This window comes from Aotus nancymaae, unplaced genomic scaffold (genome assembly GCF_030222135.1).
Source record: "Aotus nancymaae isolate 86718 unplaced genomic scaffold, 86718_ANA_hifiasm-v0.15.2.pri h1tg000099l, whole genome shotgun sequence".
NCBI lineage: Eukaryota > Metazoa > Chordata > Mammalia > Primates > Aotidae > Aotus > Aotus nancymaae.
In genome coordinates this window covers 7,308,890-7,328,296 of record NW_026988514.1, presented here as the reverse complement: position 1 = coordinate 7,328,296, position 19,407 = coordinate 7,308,890, and the positions used below count along the sequence as shown (strand labels likewise).

General features: G+C 37.8%; 1 protein-coding gene across 5 annotated transcripts in view; it reads right to left on the bottom strand.

Moving 5' to 3' along the window:
• The window catches only part of PARG (poly(ADP-ribose) glycohydrolase), a 119,686-nt gene that overhangs the window by 11,647 nt on the left and 88,632 nt on the right, over nucleotides 1–19,407 (bottom strand). For all 5 annotated transcript variants that reach the window (XM_064370105.1, XM_064370106.1, XM_064370107.1 and 2 more), the window contains 3 exons: nucleotides 16,093–16,171; nucleotides 14,490–14,598; nucleotides 6,519–6,624 (listed from right to left, as the gene is read on the bottom strand). In XM_064370105.1, coding sequence (XP_064226175.1) covers nucleotides 6,519–6,624; nucleotides 14,490–14,598; nucleotides 16,093–16,171 — 294 coding nt within the window. The remainder of the gene's footprint in view (nucleotides 1–6,518; nucleotides 6,625–14,489; nucleotides 14,599–16,092; nucleotides 16,172–19,407) is intronic.

The window sequence follows — 19,407 nt, the reverse complement described above, 5'->3', positions numbered from 1 at the left end:
ACCTTCCATTTTTGGTTGGAAGTCCCCCCTCCCCACCTCCATAACCACACTTCCTATAAAACTCAGTCAATGGGCCGGTCTAGGCCAACCACAGCATGGTAGAAATGACGTATCAGCACTGTCCAGATTCTTTTTCTAGAGAAACAGTCTGTCTGGAGTTTAACTATCTTGATTCCAAAACTGCAAAATAACTAGTAGAGACATTATTTAAGTTTAATATGAATGGATATAAGGTCTAAAAGAAATTTATAAAAAGTTTCTATATTTCAGAAATATTTTACTGAACATACATTATGTCATTGTATGAGGCATTGAGAGGTAAATTAGCTTAGAGTCATACAGATAGCAAGTGGTAGTGCCAGGATTCAAACCAGAATAGAAATCTTTGTGTGCTTTTATATTGGCTGCAACTGGAAATCCTTTAAATCTCATTAGGGGGTGTGTCTTGTGTTTACTGATTCCCTGGCTATGATGATTTGGTCCAAGGGATGAGAAGTAATCCCAGTTGGTCAAAAAATTCATGGCATTTTTAAACTAAAGAGTCCTCCTTTTTTCTTGGGTCATGGAACTGCAGGGTTGCAAATCTGGAACTATTTGGTCCTGGTTCCTGCCAGGCAGAGAAAATCTGATGGAGACAGACGAGAATGAGGCCATTATATTGAAAGAAGCAGGCAGGAAAGAAACCAACACCAACAGAAGGAGGGCCTGATTCTAGAATTAACTCACCCCTGAGGTCAATTCTACCCTGCCTTTCTTAGCCACATCAAGCAACAGTCCCCTTTTAGGTGGAAGGAATAAGCTATATTAGTGTCTCTTTCAACCAAAAGAATCCTAATACAGAGCTTTTTTGGTGGAAGGGAATGAGGGTCTTTCTGGGGTAGTTACCACTGGAGTAGAATCTTAGAAGGGACAGAAGTAATTAGCCAGGTACAGACAGATAGTTACAGAAAAATGTGCAAAGCCCAAGATTAATTAAAGGCACACAGAAGCTACTGCAAAAATTTGTTAACTAGAAATTCATTGAGCATATTTATTTGAAAGTCACTTTCAGGTACTGAAGGTAGAGAATGGGGATAGAATGGAAAATGCAAAAAAGTACAACAAGACACCTTTGAATTATAGTAAACTGGTAATGGCATACTTGTTTATAGGTCAGGTAACATATATGGAGGCATCCAAGGGAGAGAATACAGTCATGGGTTCTTAGTTTCTATTCCTGGTTGGGCCAGTAAAGCCCCTTCCTCATCCTTCTTTTCTGCTTATCACTAGAGAGAGAAACTAAAAACCACAGCTTCAGGATGCGAAGAGCTTAAAACAAAACAAAACAAAACAAAACAGAACAAAAACAACAAAATAAAGCAAGCTGGACAAACTTGTAAGTAAACACCAAAGGAAATGCTAGGAGAAATTTACAAAAACACAATAGAAGAAGGAATGCTAAAGTACCATTCAATTCCTTCGCAAAATAAGCAAGTAAAATCAGAAGGATAGAGAGTCTGACTTAAAAGGTATTGAATCTTACAGCCAAAGAGTAAGTCTTATACCCTTCAGAGACACCTTTTCAAGTGCCAACAATGTCTGCAATAATTGACTATGTTAGGTCATGAAGAGAAATTCAAGAAACTCCAAAGAGTAGAAATAATGTTATCTACATTCTTTGATTACAATGCAATAAAATTAGACATGAGATAAAAGCAAAATGTTTAATCATTGAGAAAATTTTAAGTTATCTCCTAAAACTCTCATGGGTGCCTAGGGTCTGGTGGTACACTTGAGGCAGAAGCCCCCCACCCAAAAATCTCTGACGAGATGTAGAAAGCTTAAAAAAAAAAAAAAAAAAAAAGCTGCTTCTACTCCAACCATGGGAAAAGGCCAAATGTTGTAATCTACAAAATTATGACTTTTTCTGAGTTTATAGGAGAGCTGAGTTTTTGAGGCAATCGAAGGGTAACAAGCCCCTCTGAGAAGATATATTATATATGAACTGTTTTATCTTTGAAAGTATACAGGAGAAAGAGGTGGTCACCACAAAAATGGATAAGAATAAATCAGCTAAAATGTCAATGAAATGTTAAAAGCCAAGTATGAACTAGGGGGTCACTTTGGAACAGTTAGGAGCACCAGAAATAAGCAGAGCTTGCACTGACTCAAAAGCTTTCGCATGAGCTTCCACAAGGTGCTCGAAAGATGGGGATCAGGCAGGAGTCCATAGGGAGCCCCTTTGGTGGCAAAGCCATGCAGGAGGCCACCAGCTGCTGCTGGAGCCAGGTCCAAAGCTCCTCCATCTCCCCCTAGTCCCTTCTCTCCTAGCCTCTGGCTCCTAGGGCCACTGGTTGCCTGAGGAAAAAGGTTGTTAGTAAACTGTCTACTGAATGAACTAATATATGCAAAATGTTCTCTTAATAGTTGTCAAAATAATATATAATCAAAGCAGTTCAAAACTAATTGTGAGGCTGGGCATGGTAGCGCATGCCTGCAGTCCCAGCTACTTGGGAGGCTGAAGCAGGAGGCTGAGGCTGTAGTGACATATGATCACGCCATTGCACTCTAGTCTGGGTGACACGATGAGACCTTGTATCTTAAACAAACAAACAAACAACTAAATTGCAGTAAAACACAAAACTCATGTACAATTAAGTAACAAGCATGTTAAAAATATTTTGCCTTCTTTCTTTTGTAATTTTCCTTTTTTGTAAGAGATGTGGTCTTGCTGAACTTCAGAGCTCCAGTGATCCTCCCACCTCGGCCTTCCCAGTAGCTGGGACTATAGGCATGTACCATCATGCCCAGCTTACCCTTATTTCTATTATTAAAGAAATAAAAGTTTAAGGATTTATACCTGCCCACGTTACCCACCATGAACACTTTGATAAGACTTTTTGTTACAAAAACAATATATGCTCACAATAAAAAAAAATACAGATCAAAAATAAAGTATAAAACATCACTGACCAGGTGTGGTGGCTCACAACTGTAATCACAGCACTTTTGGAGGTCAAGGTGGGAAGATCCCTTGAGCTCAGGAGTTTAAGACCAGCCTGGGTGACATAGTGAAACCCCATTTCTACTAAAGATAAAAAATGAAAAAACTCCAACAAAACAAAACAAAAAGAATATCACCCACCAAAGACCAACCATAGTTAATCTTGGCACATAAACAGATAAACAGAGAACCTCAAATTTTATATTTTATATTCATAATTTAATTTTAAAATGGTTTATATGACATACATTGTATATTTCTCCCATTTGTCAATATTCCAAAACCATCTCTCCCTGTCAGCAGATACATTTCTAAAATGGTTTTTAAAGGAAGCATAATATTTTATTGCATAAATGTACCATAATTTCTTTCTAACATCATAGTTTTAGTAACCAATTCCCCATTGAAGGACATTATGACTACTTCTAAATTTTTAATGAATATTTAGGCTAATGAAGGGGAGGGAAATGTCACAGTTACTCCAAAATTTAAATCTCAGTGGTTGAGAAAATAAATTATATAATGGAAATCTTTGACTACTACACTTGATAGTCACCAGAGCAAGCACAGCTGCAGTCTGAAAGGCTTTTAAGCCAGAAAAAAAGAAAAAAACAAAAAGAAGTGAACACATTTATAAAGCTTTCCAAACTGTCTATCACAAATGACCATGGCTTATAGCAGACCTGGCTTCTGGATTGATGATTTGAATCTAGTCATTCATTTTACTTAAGAGAAAGACAGGAAAAAAGTATCTGTTATAAGATCAATAAGCCCAGAGTGAAAAACAGGTTTCCTCAAACACTGAAAACAGCACCATACAGTTTTTGTTTTTGAATCTGAAGAAAATGTAGGTAAAAGTCTTTAGCATAAAGGAACAGGAAAGATCTTTCTAAGCACATCAAAACAATGTGAACACATAAAAAGTACCTCAGTAACTTCAGCCTAATAGGTTGAAATAAATGAAGAAAACAGAAAAATGTTTGTAACATATAACAGTTAAACAAGGTCTGGCACAGTGGCTCACGCCTGTAATCCAGCACTTTGGGAGGCTGAGGCAGGCGAATCACAAGGTCAGGAGTTCAAGACCAGCCTGGCCAACATGGTGAAACCCAGTCTCTACTAAAAATACAAAAAATTAGCCACGCATAATGGCGGGTGCCTGTAATCCCAGCTATGCAGGTGGCTGGGGCAGAAGAATAGCTTGAACCTGGAAGGCGGAAGTTGCAATGAGCCAAGATCGCGACACTGCACTCCAGCCTGGGCAAATTCTGTCTCAAAAACAAAACAAAACAAAAAACCAACCCCCCAAAAACAGTTAAACAATACTTTTTTAATACACAAAGAGTTATTAAACCAGCCAGTGGAAAAAATCAAACTACTCTCAAAGAGATGAATGGGCAGAAGGCATGAAAAAGCAATTCACAAAACAAACAAATGCCCAATAAACATGAAAACTGTTGAACCTCAGAGAAATCAAAAAGAGTGACAAAGTCCTGTCTTGGTGATGCTGCTCATGCGAGGAAGATAATGTGAATTGGTATCGCCCTTCAGAGTGCAATTTGCAAGGATCAAAATAAAGTATACATAACCTTTGATTCATTAATCTCACTTCTAGGAATTTAGCTTAAAAAGATAATTATACATAATATATATAATTGTACTACACACTGTACTACTGCTTATAACATAATGAAAACAAACTGTGAATGGAGAATCTGTGGAATAAATTATGGTACATAAGTGCATACAACAGAATACTGTGTAGCCACTAACAAATGGTGAGTACTCAGTAGATCTATATTTGTTAGTGGTGAAAACCATCCACGAGACTGCAGACTTTCTAAAAGGAGGAGGCTGGAGAATAGAACAGAGGGTGTCATCTCATCAATAGTTACACAGATTGCTAAACAGAGATGACCTGAAGGATGGCCACCAAACGCTGACAGTGAATTCTGGTGATTTTTATATATGTCATGGTATTTTTCTGGATTACAAAAAAACAGTAATAAAGGTGTCATTTTAATAAAAATGTTAAGAAGCATTTAACTGATGAGGGGAAAGGCCGTTATATTATGACAGACGCAACTATTCCCAAAGAGATGAATTTTATCTACATCTAGTTTGGCTATTAAGGCCAGCTGGCTGTTTTATGTCTGCTTTATTGTTTGAGTGTTACTTTGTTAACTGTGGTATAACAAAGAATTTTTCTGGCAATCTTGGGTTCCCGGTAGAAGCTTCAAAACCTTTGTTCTGGTAATGAGGTGATTCAGATTGCACTCCTGGGAGTCAGGGGAGGTCAGGAGATCGAGCTCAATCATGTGGCCAATGATTTAATCAATCATGCCTACAGAATGAGACTTCAATGAAATCTTTGGTCACCAAAGGTCAGTGCAGCCTCCTGGCTGGTGCACACACCAGGGATGTTCCGGGAGAGTGGGGTGCCCTGACACTAAGAGGAAGGGTCGTGGAAGCTCTGCTTTCCCTTCCAGGCTTCGCTTTATATGTCTATTTTATAATAAAACTGCAATGATAAGGACCGACTTTTTTTCTGTGTTCTGGTTAATTATTGAACCTGAGGTGGGCACATGGGAACCTCTTGGATTGGTAACCAGCTGGACAGAAATGTGGGTGGCCTGGGGATCCCCCTGAAACTTGTGAATTGAGTCTGAAGTGGAGGCAGTCTTGTGGACTTTGTCCTTAATAGGCAAGATCTGCAATTACTCCAGTTAGTCATTGTCAGATTTGCAACGCAGTACACCCAGTTGGTGTCAGACCAGTTGGAATGAAATGGAAAAGTAACCATCCTAAGTAATGATATAGTATTATTTTTTATAACTGATACTTTGAAAAGAAAATGTCAATGTAGTAAATGGCCAATAGCTTTGTTGATCAAGTTTGTGAACTTTCAACCACAAACAATAAGAAATGGGCTTCTTGGGCATCCAGATGCCTCCAATCTGCACCATTCACGTAGCTCTCCCAGGCTGTGCTCCCAGAGTCCCATGGGCCTCCACTATAGCACTCATTCCTGTGTACTGCATCGGTCTATGCCTCTCTCTCATATGCTGGACTGTGAATTCCAAAGAAGGCATCACATCTTCTCCAACTTTGTATTCTCAGAGCCTACCACTGTGCCTACAAAGTAGCAAAGGTGCTATTAAGTTTGGTGGATAAATGAGTCAATGAAATAACTCTCCATAAAAGTAACTCCAGTGAAGGAAAGTGCTTGAGTGCAAGCTCAGGTTTGAAACTTCAGTCTTTATGTGCTCTTCTCTCCCTGCCAACCTTTCAATATTCAACTAAATACTGTGTCTGGGAGATCAAAGTGATAAGTAACCTCTGCAGAGAAATGGTAAATGAAAACAAGAATTCCTTTAAACATAATAGGAAAAAAGAAAATATTGTTAAATACTCCTTTTCCTTTTCTCTTAGATTTTTGTGGTCTCTTGTGATAGAACATTAGAAATCTGGCTTGAAGGACTAACGTTTTTTTCATGGTCAGAGTGCTTTTTATCCTTCTCTACAACTTACTCACCTTTTAACCTGGCATCACCTCCAAAGGCACCACAGCCCCAGTTTCCTGTGGCCACTGCAGAAAGATTCTCTGAAGAAACTCCAGGACGAAGAAATCCACAGTAAGCCTGCAGGATGAAAGAAATATCAAAGCCTGTGAGTACCTAGACACTAACAGTGTTTCTGACTCATGCACTAGGATTAGTATCCATTATCAAGCTTATGTTCAATTTCTCTCCTTTTTTTTTCTTCCTTAAGGGCCAAAGTAGAGGGAAAAACAAAGAGCTCAATCATGTGGCCAATGATTTAATCAATCATGCCTACAGCATGAGACTTCAGTGAAATCTCTGGTCACCAAAGGTTTGTTTCATAAAAACAAACCATGAAACTGAAATTAAACCTCATTCAGTGTTTAGATCAATAATCATGCAAAGGAAGAGACTACGAAATGATAAATTCTATTATTTATGTATTTGGATGCTAAGCAAATAAAATCCCTTAAACCAATACAGGTCCCAATTTCTTTTTCCAATTCAAACAAACAGAAATGGAAATAGCAGAGCTATTTCAAGAACTAATATATAAACTTATAAACTATAATCCCAATGAACTACTAGGAAAAACCACCAGGAAAGGCACTTGTTAGAACAGTTTTCTTTTTCTTTAAGGCTTTAATCACTAGTTTTTTCATCAGGCAAAGGGTCACTATTAATGCCTCCTCAGCATTCTCTCTCTGAGTTATGGGGACTAGATTAATAAATGTGCTTCCTGCTACTGAAATGCTTAATAAAGAGCAAGCAACTATCTATAGAAGGGATTCCTATACTTGGTTATGAAATAACCTTTAAGATGACTTTCGGCTCTATGATTCTCTAGTTTCTCTCTTTCTGTTTTAAGCTAGAATATTTAAAATTTTGCCAGTAATCTGAGAAAAATACAATATATTCTGAGGATGCTGGCTAAGTATTAATTAAATAAACAGCTCATTTTCTATATGAGAAGACCATTGTGTAAGATCCCAGAGTTCCTAATTTCCACTTCTTTGTGTCAGCTACTTGGTCTTCCTGCCTTCTTTCTACATTCTTAGTTTTCTGAAGTGATCAGACTGCAACAGGTTTAACGTAACAGCAAAGCAAAACTCTCCCGCATTCTCAAGTTCCAAACAAAGCCTAAAATATAGCTTACATATAATAGCAAATACAGTTAAAAGAATGAACTTGACAAATGTTCCCAGAGAAAAACCAAGGATAAAGAAAGATGCTTCTATGAAACCCACACATAGAAATACAGTAAATTGTTCTCTGAAGTTTCCACAAAGGTATAAAAATTTATTTTACACAGTGTCTGGATGGATTAACAAAGCTATTCCTTCCATACCCTCCTAGACTGTAAATCTTGACAGATATTAATTATAAGTTGGTACCAGATCATTATTCAACACTGTGGTATGGAGCTTACACAAGCAGTCACAAATTACTTGCATAGTCAGATTCATGGAGCTTCTGAAAATCTCTTTTAGGTCAAAAAAATCTGAGAGCTCCATTTTTTTTTTAATAGGCTCTTGAAAGATAGTCTGTGTCATTAAACAAACAAGAGAGAGAACAAACCCTCTGGAAGAATAAATCTAACTTTGCAGCTTTGTTTCCTGTCAGAGTTTTCTAACAGGCCTAGAGAGAAGGAGGCTTCCTCAGACTCCTAGTTCATGTCTCTGTTTTATACTACCAGAATGGTCTTAGTTTCTTTCTTACTGCTGTCTATAAATGACTGGGTTAAACTGTATGTACTTCAATGTGCAAAAATAGCTTAGTGAAACTAAGGCCTAACAATTGAGAATTTGAAACATTTAAATTATTAGACACAAAATCTACTATATAATATTATCCAATTTTCATGGAAAATTATCAATCTTGAAAAATGGCCATTAAAAACAAACAATGAAACTGAAATTAAACCTCATTCAGTGTTTAGATCAAATCTTTAAAAGCTCATGGCTGTGACCCCAGCACTTTGGGAGGCTGAAGTGGGAGAATCACTTGAGCTCTGGAGTTTGAGACTAGCCTGGGCAATATGGCTAGAACCTTGTCTTTACAAAACAAAAAAATTAGCCAGGTGTAGTGGCGCATGTCTGTGGTCTCGGCTACTTAGGAGGCTGAGGTGGGAGGATTGCTTGAGCCCGAGAGGTCTAAGCTGCAGTGAGCCATGATAGTGCCTCTGCATTCCAGCCTGGGTAACAGTGAGATTCTATCCCCCACCTCTGCCATGAAAAAATGTTAATTAGATAGAAATTAAATGATAAAATTACACAGAATTTAGAATAACTGGTTACAATGATTAAATAGAAAATTATTTTATTGTGTTAAGAACCAAGCATTTGTAAGGTCAGAAGTAAGACAGCAGTAGTATGCTGCCCTGAGCCCTCTCTGGAGTCAGCCCAGGCTTCTCCATTCTCTAGGAAGAAGGATGCGTGAAGTGCTGGAGACCAGGGCAGAGCCTTGAATCAGGGGACCTTTCCTTGTATGAGTAGGAATTGAACTCCTATGGTAAAGAAACAAAGATCAGATAAGGATAGAGACATCAAAAGAGTTGCCAAGTTTTCACTCCACACAGAAAGGAACTAGGAGTTCTCAAGAGCTCTATATTGGCAAATGTGTTTGTTTTTCCCCATCCAGAGCAAGAGTACTTGAAAAGACTGATCAGAGCTGCAGGAGTTAAAGAAAGCCAGTTTGAACTCTGGCCATACCCAGACCTGATATTCTGCAATGACAGAGCAATTTATTTTGACTAATAAACAACTCAGAAGGGGGAAAAGAAAAAGGAAGCACTGAGACTTCAGGATAGTAAACAGAAGATACCAATGAATGACTGTATCTTGGAATGAGTTTTGATGGGAAGGGAAGAAGACAGAAAACATAAAGGTAATTCAAGAGTCCTGAAGGTTGCAAAGGGATGTGTTGAGAAGCAAGATGAAAATATTAGTACCTAGAGTTAAAAACTAGAGACCAACCAGGAAATGGTTATGATAGAGATGTAGAAAAGAAGTAAAGAAAATGGAAAAGAGACCAAAACAAAACTGGTGTAAAAGTCTACAGGCCCAAAATGAGACCCAGGAAAGAGATGGTATCCAGGATAATAGTCTGGCACAAATATGCACCCACATACTTAAGTAAGATCTTTGGCTTCAATATCCATTTTAGCAGGACCAAGCAGATAGACAGTTGTGTGCTGCATACTGATGTTGCAGTCAACAACAAAGCACAAACACAACGATGGTCCCATAAGATTATAATACCATATTTTTATAGTACCTGTCCTATATTTACGACACAAATGCCTACCACTGCATCACAACTGCCTATAGTTTTCAGTACAGTAACATACTATACTGGTTTGCAGTCTAGGAACAATAGTCCACACCATCTAGCCTAGGTGGGTAGTAGGCTATACACTCTGTGACATGTGCACGGTGACTACTTCTCAGTATGTATCTCCATCTTTAAGTGATGCATGATTTTACTTAAATGATTTCTTTATCATGTAAATACATTATTCTATTTGCTAAAATAATAATTTAATAATTATTGTTTCTAAAGAGTTGCTCAGTTATATGAAGTCAATCTACTATGCTTGTTTAACTGAATACACAGTGGATATTGATACTGATTTCCTGACGTTTTTAGTATTCTGTGATTTCCTTTTTTTTTTTTTTTTTTTTTGAGACAAGTCTTGCTCTGTTGCCCAGGCTGGAGTGCAGTGGTGCGATTCCAGCTCACTGCAACGTCTACCTCCCAGGTTTCAAGCAATTCTCCTGCCTCAGCCTCCCAAGTAGCTAGGATTACACTTTATCTTTAAAATAATTATAACATTCATACATTGTTTTTGCTATTTTAAAATGCAATATAAAATGAAAAAGTATGCAGATCTTAGTTTCCTCATATGTAAAATCCAAGATTGGGTTACATATTTAATGGTTATTATGATTCTATATATTGGGAAACTTAAGGGAAAACTCACTACAAATGATACATTTTGGATATTCTTGAAAAGTAAAATGACACATATTTTATGAAAAGATTGTAAGTGCTCAGATGCTGAACTTCTAGAAATACCAGCAGCAAATATTGACGGGTTTGTTATCAAGCTTTGGTTTAATAACAGTCCTATTCCAAATATGGTGGTGGATAATAACAAAAATATCAATGAACAGATCAATTTTTTTAAAATGGCAAATAGGGATGATTTCCATCTCTTCACTTCGTTCAATTCAGATCCAGAAAGTTCCACAAAACATATTCATTACTTAATCCTACCTAAAATCCTGCCTAACATGGCAAATACAACTTTTCACAGGTGATTTCTTTCTTCCCTTGCAGAGCTATTTGCCACTTTTACAAGCTGAAGTCATAAATCTTTCTAACCCTAAGATAATTCTCTAGAACGTCTCCTGGCTGATCTCTCACAGGATTAAACATTGCTTCACAGTTTCAGTTAGATAAAAGGAGACTGGTTTTCTCCTTCAAAAACCAACTCTACTTGCAGGTCACAATGTGAGTCCAATAAGACCAATGGAGCCTGGATGGAGCAGACCTTTCTAGAGTCCTGGAAAGCACTTTCTAGGATTGGCGTTTCAATTATTAACTGGTGAGTAATGCTTAAAAGTAGCAAACAAGTCCCCAGAGGTCAGAGATCCATACTGAATTCTGATGGTGAAAATTGGTCTTAGCTTTGTTGTTTTATTTAGAAAAATGTGGGGTTTTCTTTTCCTCCTTTCTCTCTGGCATACACACACACACACACACACACACACACACACACACAAGTAGAATTGTGCAAGTTATATCTAAAGTGATTTAACATAGACTTCTGCTCTAAAACAAAGTTTACAAAACATGAGATATAAAATATTGGGCCAGGTGTGGTGGCTCATGCCTGTAATCCCAGCACTTTGGGAGGCCGAGGCGGGCAGATCACAAGGGCAAGAGATAGAGACAATCCTGGCCAACACGATGAAATCCTGTCTCTACTAAAAATACAAAAATTAGCTGGGCGTGGTGGTGTGCAGCTATAGTCTCCATTACTTGGGAGGCTGAGGCAGGAGAAATCGCTTGAACCTGGGAGAGGGAGGTTGCAGTGAGCTGAGATTGTGCCGCTGTACTCCAGCCTGGTGACAGAGCGAGACTCCGTCTTAAAAAAAAAGATCTGAAGTCAGGGGATCCTGGATTTGGGCGCTGGTTTGGTCACTGTCCAGCTATGTGATGTGGCCTGGGACAAATTATTCAACTTCCTAAGACTCAGTTCACTGTCTCTAAATTAGAGACAAGAAAAATAAATCAGACACTGCATTTAAAGCACTAAGTAGAATGCCTCATTCAGAGTAAGCAATCATTTAATGGCAAGAATTACTTTTACTATTGTTATCTGTATAATTTGAAAAAAAAAAGCCACCTGCATCTAACTGAAAATAATCTTTTATGAGTTATAAATTAGACTTTATTACATATTGACATGAATAATGGTAGGTTGAAAATAAATTCAGAACTGCATCACTATACATTAAAAATTAATCCATCTGCTTCATATGGCTTCACCTGTCCCAAATTTGATTTGACACTGGACTTACTAGGCTTTATTCAGCACTTGAAGAATATTTAGGAAATATCTAACAATTTGTGACATATTGAGTGATTTAATATAATGTACTTATGTAACTTCTAAAATGTTTATCTCAAAAACCTATATTAGCATTGTCTAAGAAGTTATTTAATCATCAATCAAGTCATTTAACAAAATATTTTTGAGACTTCCATAAGGCATTGTGACCAATCCCCGTCAACTCCCAATGAAATAAAACTCCTGTTGCCAGATTTCTTAAAGACTCATTCTTTGTATAAAAGGCACTCATAAGGACTCTATATTCTAAAAATAAATGGTCTTCCATGTTGCCAATACTTACAACTAACCTAACCTATTCACATATATCTTTAAAATTTCTGGTGTCTTTGAGGACGGGCAAACTGAGGGTTGGTGATATACAAATAAGTGCAGAGAGAATCAACTGGACATGTGCAATTTTAAAAAAGACTAATTTATGCCCAAAGTCACCTTCTTAAAAAGATCACAATTGAAGATAACTTCAAAAAGTGAGTGATCTAGTTCTCATAGGAAAGAATATGTGGGAGTAGACTTTATTAATAAAAAAGGGAACCTTTCAGTTTGTATTAATGTATAACTGTGGCTAAACACATTTTGGTTCTACTTTCCTTTTCATATATTTCCCTTCAAACTACCCACTGCTTATATAAATGTCCTCTTGACCATGTGACAAATTCACATACATGTTTAGATAAGTAACACCTGTTGAAAATTAAAAGATAAATCTTATTCTACTCGATATATTCTATCATAAAAAGATCATGGCATTCGGGACAACTGTTTTAAGGCAAGAGTTTGTAACAGTGAAAATAGGCTTACATTTAAAATGTATCCAGTTCTTAGTAAAAGTTACTCTTCAGGCAGGGCATGGTGGTTCATGCCTATAATCCCAGCATTGTGGGAGGCCGAGGCAGGGCAGATTGCTTGAGTCTAGGAGTTTAAGATTGACCTGGGCAATATAGTGAAACCTGGTCTCTCCAAAAAAGAAAAATTGGCCGGGTGTGGTGGTGAGTGCCTGTACTCCCAGCTACTCAGGAGGCTGAGATGGGAGGATCACATGATCCCAGAGAGGTTGAAAGTCTGCAGTGAGCTGTGATTGCACATGCCACTGCACTCCTGCCTGGGCAACAAAGACCCTGTCTCAAAAAATAAAAAAAAAAAAGATACTCTTCAGTACAGGCAAATCTCTCACTTTCAGAATCAGGTAGGAGAGAACTTTTTTTAGAATTATTGATATACCAAAGGCCAGTCATTCTGGATAGTTTTTCTGAGGAGCTATATTTTATTTTTATTTTTAAATAAATGATGTCTGTTATGTAAGTTCAGCTGGAAAATCCAGTGCATTATTCTTCAAACATTTTATAAAATTTGAGAACCCTAAACACTAAAATAATTTAACAAATTACACATACGAGAACATGTTCAACAATAAGATTCTTCCAAATGGATCAGTATATAAGATACCTAATTATGTTCAAAATATCTACTAAGTTGTAAGTGTAGTAAAAGTCTGTCTAGATCACTGCTGTTATTCTCAGAAGTCTGTGTAGGAACTGGCACACCACGTGTAGCCATGTAAAACCACAAGCCTCATTATCCTAATAATCTCATAACCAAATCCTACTACTGGGAGTGAAACAATGATTTTCAGAATTGGGTCAGTCTTCTTGGCTATATGAATAAGAAAATCTTTGCCGAGTCAGTAATTTGAGGAACTAAAGACAATCTCTGCTGTTTTGGGAAGGCCCAAAATCTAGAAAATATAATCAGCACTCTATTGTGTAATAGAGTTTATTTATTATGGCTGCCAAAACTAAAGATCTGAACAATAGATATGGTTTCTTTTTATATTTCTGTAATACAAAAAAAAAATGAACATAGTAGGCAGCATTAAGTATTGCAGAAAATAATAGATCCCATCATAAATCTTACCTAAAATAGAATAACATTTGACTTGGCTTTTTCAGTTTTTCTGTTTTAACTCTGATAGCATACTTTGTAGAGAAAATGTCATTGGGCAGATCTGAGAAAAAATTTTCAGAGCCCATTCATTTATACATGGTTTTACAATGATAATGTTCCATAGCAGCTAAGGTACTTGATGAGATAAATGCATGTGTGGGGTTTGCAAGCAACAGCCTATCTGGCAACCTTAGCTGCTAATCAAACAATTACAAAATGGAAAGTACATCTTGTACAAGCTGACAGAGCCATTAAATCAGGAGAGCTGTGGGCAGACATACTGACACTGCAAGAATTACCAGAAAGCATTAATTTCAGCATTAATAAAATGGTAGTAAATAGATGACAGCTGCCAGATGAACTAAGAAATAAGGTTACTGGCCTTGTTAAGCTCGCGTCTCATTTTCTCAGGCACAAACTGATCGAGGTAGCGTCTGAAGTGAAGAGCATCAATGGCAACGATCTCAGTGCAGCGGCGCTGCCAGTCGTCTCTGGGACAGACGAAAAGGGGAGAAGTTAAGGAACAGGAGCGATTTTATATCGCTCAAATAAAATCCTCTCAGGGGTCAGGCTGCCAAGACTTTAGCTGTGTTAAAATATTAAAAACAAACAAACCAGTGTCTGCAGGTCTCAGCAAAACAGCAGGAAGGAAACACTCTTTATTTCCAGATTGAGGCATATACAGTGTGCAGTATCAGCCATTAAAAAGTAAAATGAAAAATTACCCAGAGACAACACAATGACATCATGTAAACAGGTACATCATTTATAATAAGTCTCAGAAGTTAAAGGATCTGGGGGCAAACAAAAGGAATTTAGTTCTTTGTTTTCCTCTAAAGATATGGCATTTGCATCTTGACAAAAGCTCATTCCTTCTTTGCTTTGAGAGATCTGCTCTAAGTCACTGGGGTTGTAACATCACTATATATTGTCCAAGAAATAATCCTAAGAAATGTTACAAAAATGTGAAATAATTCAGTATAGCATTCTACCTACTGTGCTCAATTGCTGACTGTGAGAAACTATTTTTAAAATAACAGAGACATCAAAGCAGAAAATAACATGCTGCCTGTGGAAACAGAAAGGACTGGTTGAGATGATAATTTTGAAAACATAAAATCCCAAATATTTAATCTCTTTATAAACTTGCATATATTGCTATGCCATTTCTATTCTTGGTTTTCACACTGAAAACCAACATAGAAATTTTCATGCTGGTTTGTAAATAATTATCACGAAAAAACATCTATATAGATGTTTGTTGCAACCACATATTTTAAACAAAATAAAGAGAAGGAAAGCAGAGGATGGACTTGAGACATTACAAAGAATAAATTTGTGGCACATGGGCAAAAGCTGATTCTTACTGCCACAATGGCTTTCTCATCAAATAACAAACAAAACAAAAGAAAACAAAAAACTCCACAAGCTATCAGGTAGCATTTCTGCAAAATTTTATCTCTGGTAAACTAGAAGCAAGAATGTCAAAGTGGAAGAAGGAGAAACAGGAGATAGGGGCAGCAAAGTCCAATGAAGGTTCTGCCATCAACTGGTTTGTGGCATTAGGTCAACTTCCCAACATAGATTTCTTCCGTCTACCTAATTTCACAGAAAAATTAAAGATAACTTAAGCTGGTCAAAGGCTTTAAGCTCTAATTGAACCTATTCTAATCAGATTTAAGCATGGAATTGAACTTCCAGGGCTTCTGATTGTAGCTCAGAGGTAAAGAACTGTAGAGAATTCTGCCCCTCTTTGTCTTTGCTTTAGACTTTCGATTTTATCTTCTCTGTTCTTTCTTCCCTTTGATACAGAGAGATGGTAATAGTGTTTTAACTGCCAATGAACCTGTAATGCTGATTCCTTTCTTTCTTTTTTTTTAAGTTCACTTGCTGAAATAAGGGTAGAGAGAGTGAGAGTGTATCAGGGTCAAGCCCACATTCCTTTGCTTTTAGCCATGCAATTCTGAAGACAGAAACAGACTCACCTTTCACTCCCGTCTTCATGGCTCCGGGCCCAACGATATGTCTCAGCATAGCCTGTGTATTCACTGTACTGCTCAGTACCTGAAATAAATAATCTGTCACTACTAACTTCACACTCAGTGGCAAAAACATTCCACCTAACATAACATGGCAAGATCACTTCTATTTAGCACTGTACCGAAGGTCTCCCCAGCCAGTGCAATAAGGCAAGAAAAGAAGCAAAAAGGCATAAAAAGAATGTTAAAAAAAAAAGTCAAACTGTCCCTATGTGTAGATGTCATGATTGTTTACATAGCAAATCCTAAGGAATAATTGAAATAAAGAAAGAGACCAGGCTTGGTGGCTCACACCTGTAATCCCAGCACTTTGGGAGGCTGAGGCGGGTGGATCACAAGGTCAGAAATTCAAGACCAGCCTGGCCAACAGGGTAAAATCCCATCTCTACTAAAAATACAAAAGTTAGCTGGGCGTAGTGGTGCATGCCTGTAATCCCAGACACTGGTGGGGCAGAGGCAGGAGAACTGCTTGAAGCCAGAAGGCAGAGGTTGCAGTGAGACGAGATCATGTCACTGCACTCCAGCCTGGGAAGGGGAGAAACAAAGTAAAGAAAAGGAAGGAAGGAAAAAAAGAAGGAAGGGAGGAAGGGAGGGAAGGAGGGAAATTAAAATAAAGAAAAAGCATATAAGTAAACTTAGTAAGATCAAGGGTATCTCTGTAAATTAGCAGCAAACAATGGGAAAATAAACATTTTTAAAAAATCCACTACCCATAATGTCAAAAACCATAAAACGTCTAGGAGTAAATGTAACAACAAAGAAGACACTACTGGCCAGGCACAGTCGCTCATGCCTGTAATCCTAGCTAGCACTTTGGGAGACCAAGGTGGTGGATCACCTGAGGTCAGGAGTTCGAAACCAGCATGGCCAACATGGTGAAACTCCCTCTCTACTAAAAATACAAAAACTAGCCGGGTGTGGTGATGCCTGCCTGTAATCCTGGCTACTCAGGAGGCTGAGATAGGAGAATTGCTTGAACCCAGGAGGCAGAGGTTACAGTGAGCACAGATCGCGCCACTTCAGTCCAGCCTGGGTGACAGAGCAGACTTCATTTCAAAAAAAAAAAAAAAAAAAAAGATGACACTACTGAGAAAAAGAAAACTTAAAACAAATGGAGAGATATACTATGCTTGAGATAGAAAACTCAATATTGTTACAATGTTAATTTTTGATATAAAGATTCACATCAATCTTAAATAATGCAAGTAGACTTTAAAAAATAATAATTAAGAAGGTAATTTAAAAATTTACATGGAAATGCAAAGAACCCAGAATGAACAACAACAAAAAAATTGAAAAAACAAGAAAATTGGAGCACTCAACAACCTAAGTTGAACACTTACTTAGTCTTGGCCTTCAGAAAGACCAAGAGGTCAATGGAATTAAGTAGACTTTATAAGTACATCCACACTTGGATGGTCAACTGATTTTCAACAAAGATGCTAAAATAATCCATCAGAAAAAAAAATAGGTTTTCTACCAAATATTGCTAGAATAAGTAGACATTCATCGAAAAACTCATAAACCTTAACTGTGGCCACACACTAAAAATAAAAATTATTTTCAGATGGACCAGACGTAAACATAATACACAAGACTATAAGACTTCCAGAAGAAAACATAGGAGAATAGCTTTATAACATTGGGGGTAGGTATAAATTTCTTAGACAGGATAAAGAAAGCAGTGACCATAAAATTTACAAAAACTAGAATAAGCAAAATTAAATACTTCTGGTCATTAAAACACCTTCAGGGCTGGGTGTGGTGGCTCATGGCTGCACTTTGGGAAGCTGAGATGGGTGGATCACTTGAGTTCCGGAGTTTGAGACCAGGCTGGCTAACATGGCAAAATCCTGTCTCTTAAAAATACAAAATGGGGTGGGCGCCATGGCTCACGCCTGTAATCCCAGCACTTTGGGAGGCCGAGGCGGGTGGATCACGAGGTCAAGAGATCGAGACCATCCTGGTCAACACGGTGAAACCCCGTCTCTACTAAAAATACAAAAAAATTAGCTGGGCGTGGTGGCATGTGCCTGTGGTCCCAGCTACTCGGGAGGCTGAGGCGGAAGAATCGCTTGAACCCAGGAGGCAGAGGTTGCAGTGAGCTGAGATTGTGCCACTGCACTCCAGCCTGGTGACAGAGCAAGACTTCATCTCAAAAAAAAAGAGACAAAAATTAGCCAGGCATGGTGGCATGTGCCTGTAATCCTAGCTACTCAGGAGGCTGAGGCAGGAGAATCACGTGAACCTGGGAGGTTGAGGTTAAAATGAGCTGAGACCATGCCACTGCCCTCCAGCCTGGGTGACAGAGCACGACTCTACTTCAAAAAAAAAAAAAAAAGCCCCAAAAACACCTTCAAGAAAATGCTTAGACAAGACTGGAGAAAAAATATTTCCAAATTAAATATCTGACAAAGGACTTGTGTTCAGAATATGTGACAAACTCCTACATGTCAATAATAAAAACACAATCCAACTTAGAAAAATGGATGGAAGACTTGAATATAAACTTCACACAGGAAGATATACAACTGGCTAACGACCACATGAAATATTGCTGAACATTATTAGTCATCAGAGAAATGCAAATTAAAATCACAGTGAGAAATCACTATATATTCAAAAAGAGGCTAACATAAAAAGAATGACAACACTAAATGTTGATGAAGATGTAGAACAAGTGGGAAATCTCATTATATATTTCTGGTAGAACATAAATTTGTATGGAAATTTTATTTCCATACAAATATATTGCTGGTAGAACATAAATTTGTATTGTAAGGAAAACAGTTTGCCAATTCCTTATAAAATTAAACATACACATATCCTTTGACCTAGAACTTCCATTCCTAGGTATCTAATCAACAGAAATTGAAACTGTGTGCTAACAAAAACTGCACAGAACGATGTTCATAGCAGGTTTATTTACAATAGACTTGTATCAGTCATTGTTCAACCAGAGAAATGGAACCAGTAGGACATATATACGAAGAGATTTATTGCAAAATATTGCCCTACGCAATTGTGGAGCTGACTAGTCAGGTCCAAAGGGTGGACTGGAACTCTCAGGCATGGGGTGAAGCAACAGTGCACAGAGTAAATTTCCTCTTCAGAGAAATCTCAGTTCTACTCTTTAGGCCTTTCATCCGACTGAATCAGGCCCACCCAGATTATTGCTTATTTAATGCAAATCATATTGAATGTGGCTGGGCACAGTGGCTCAGGCCTGTAATCCCAGCACTTTGGGAGGCTAAGGTGGGT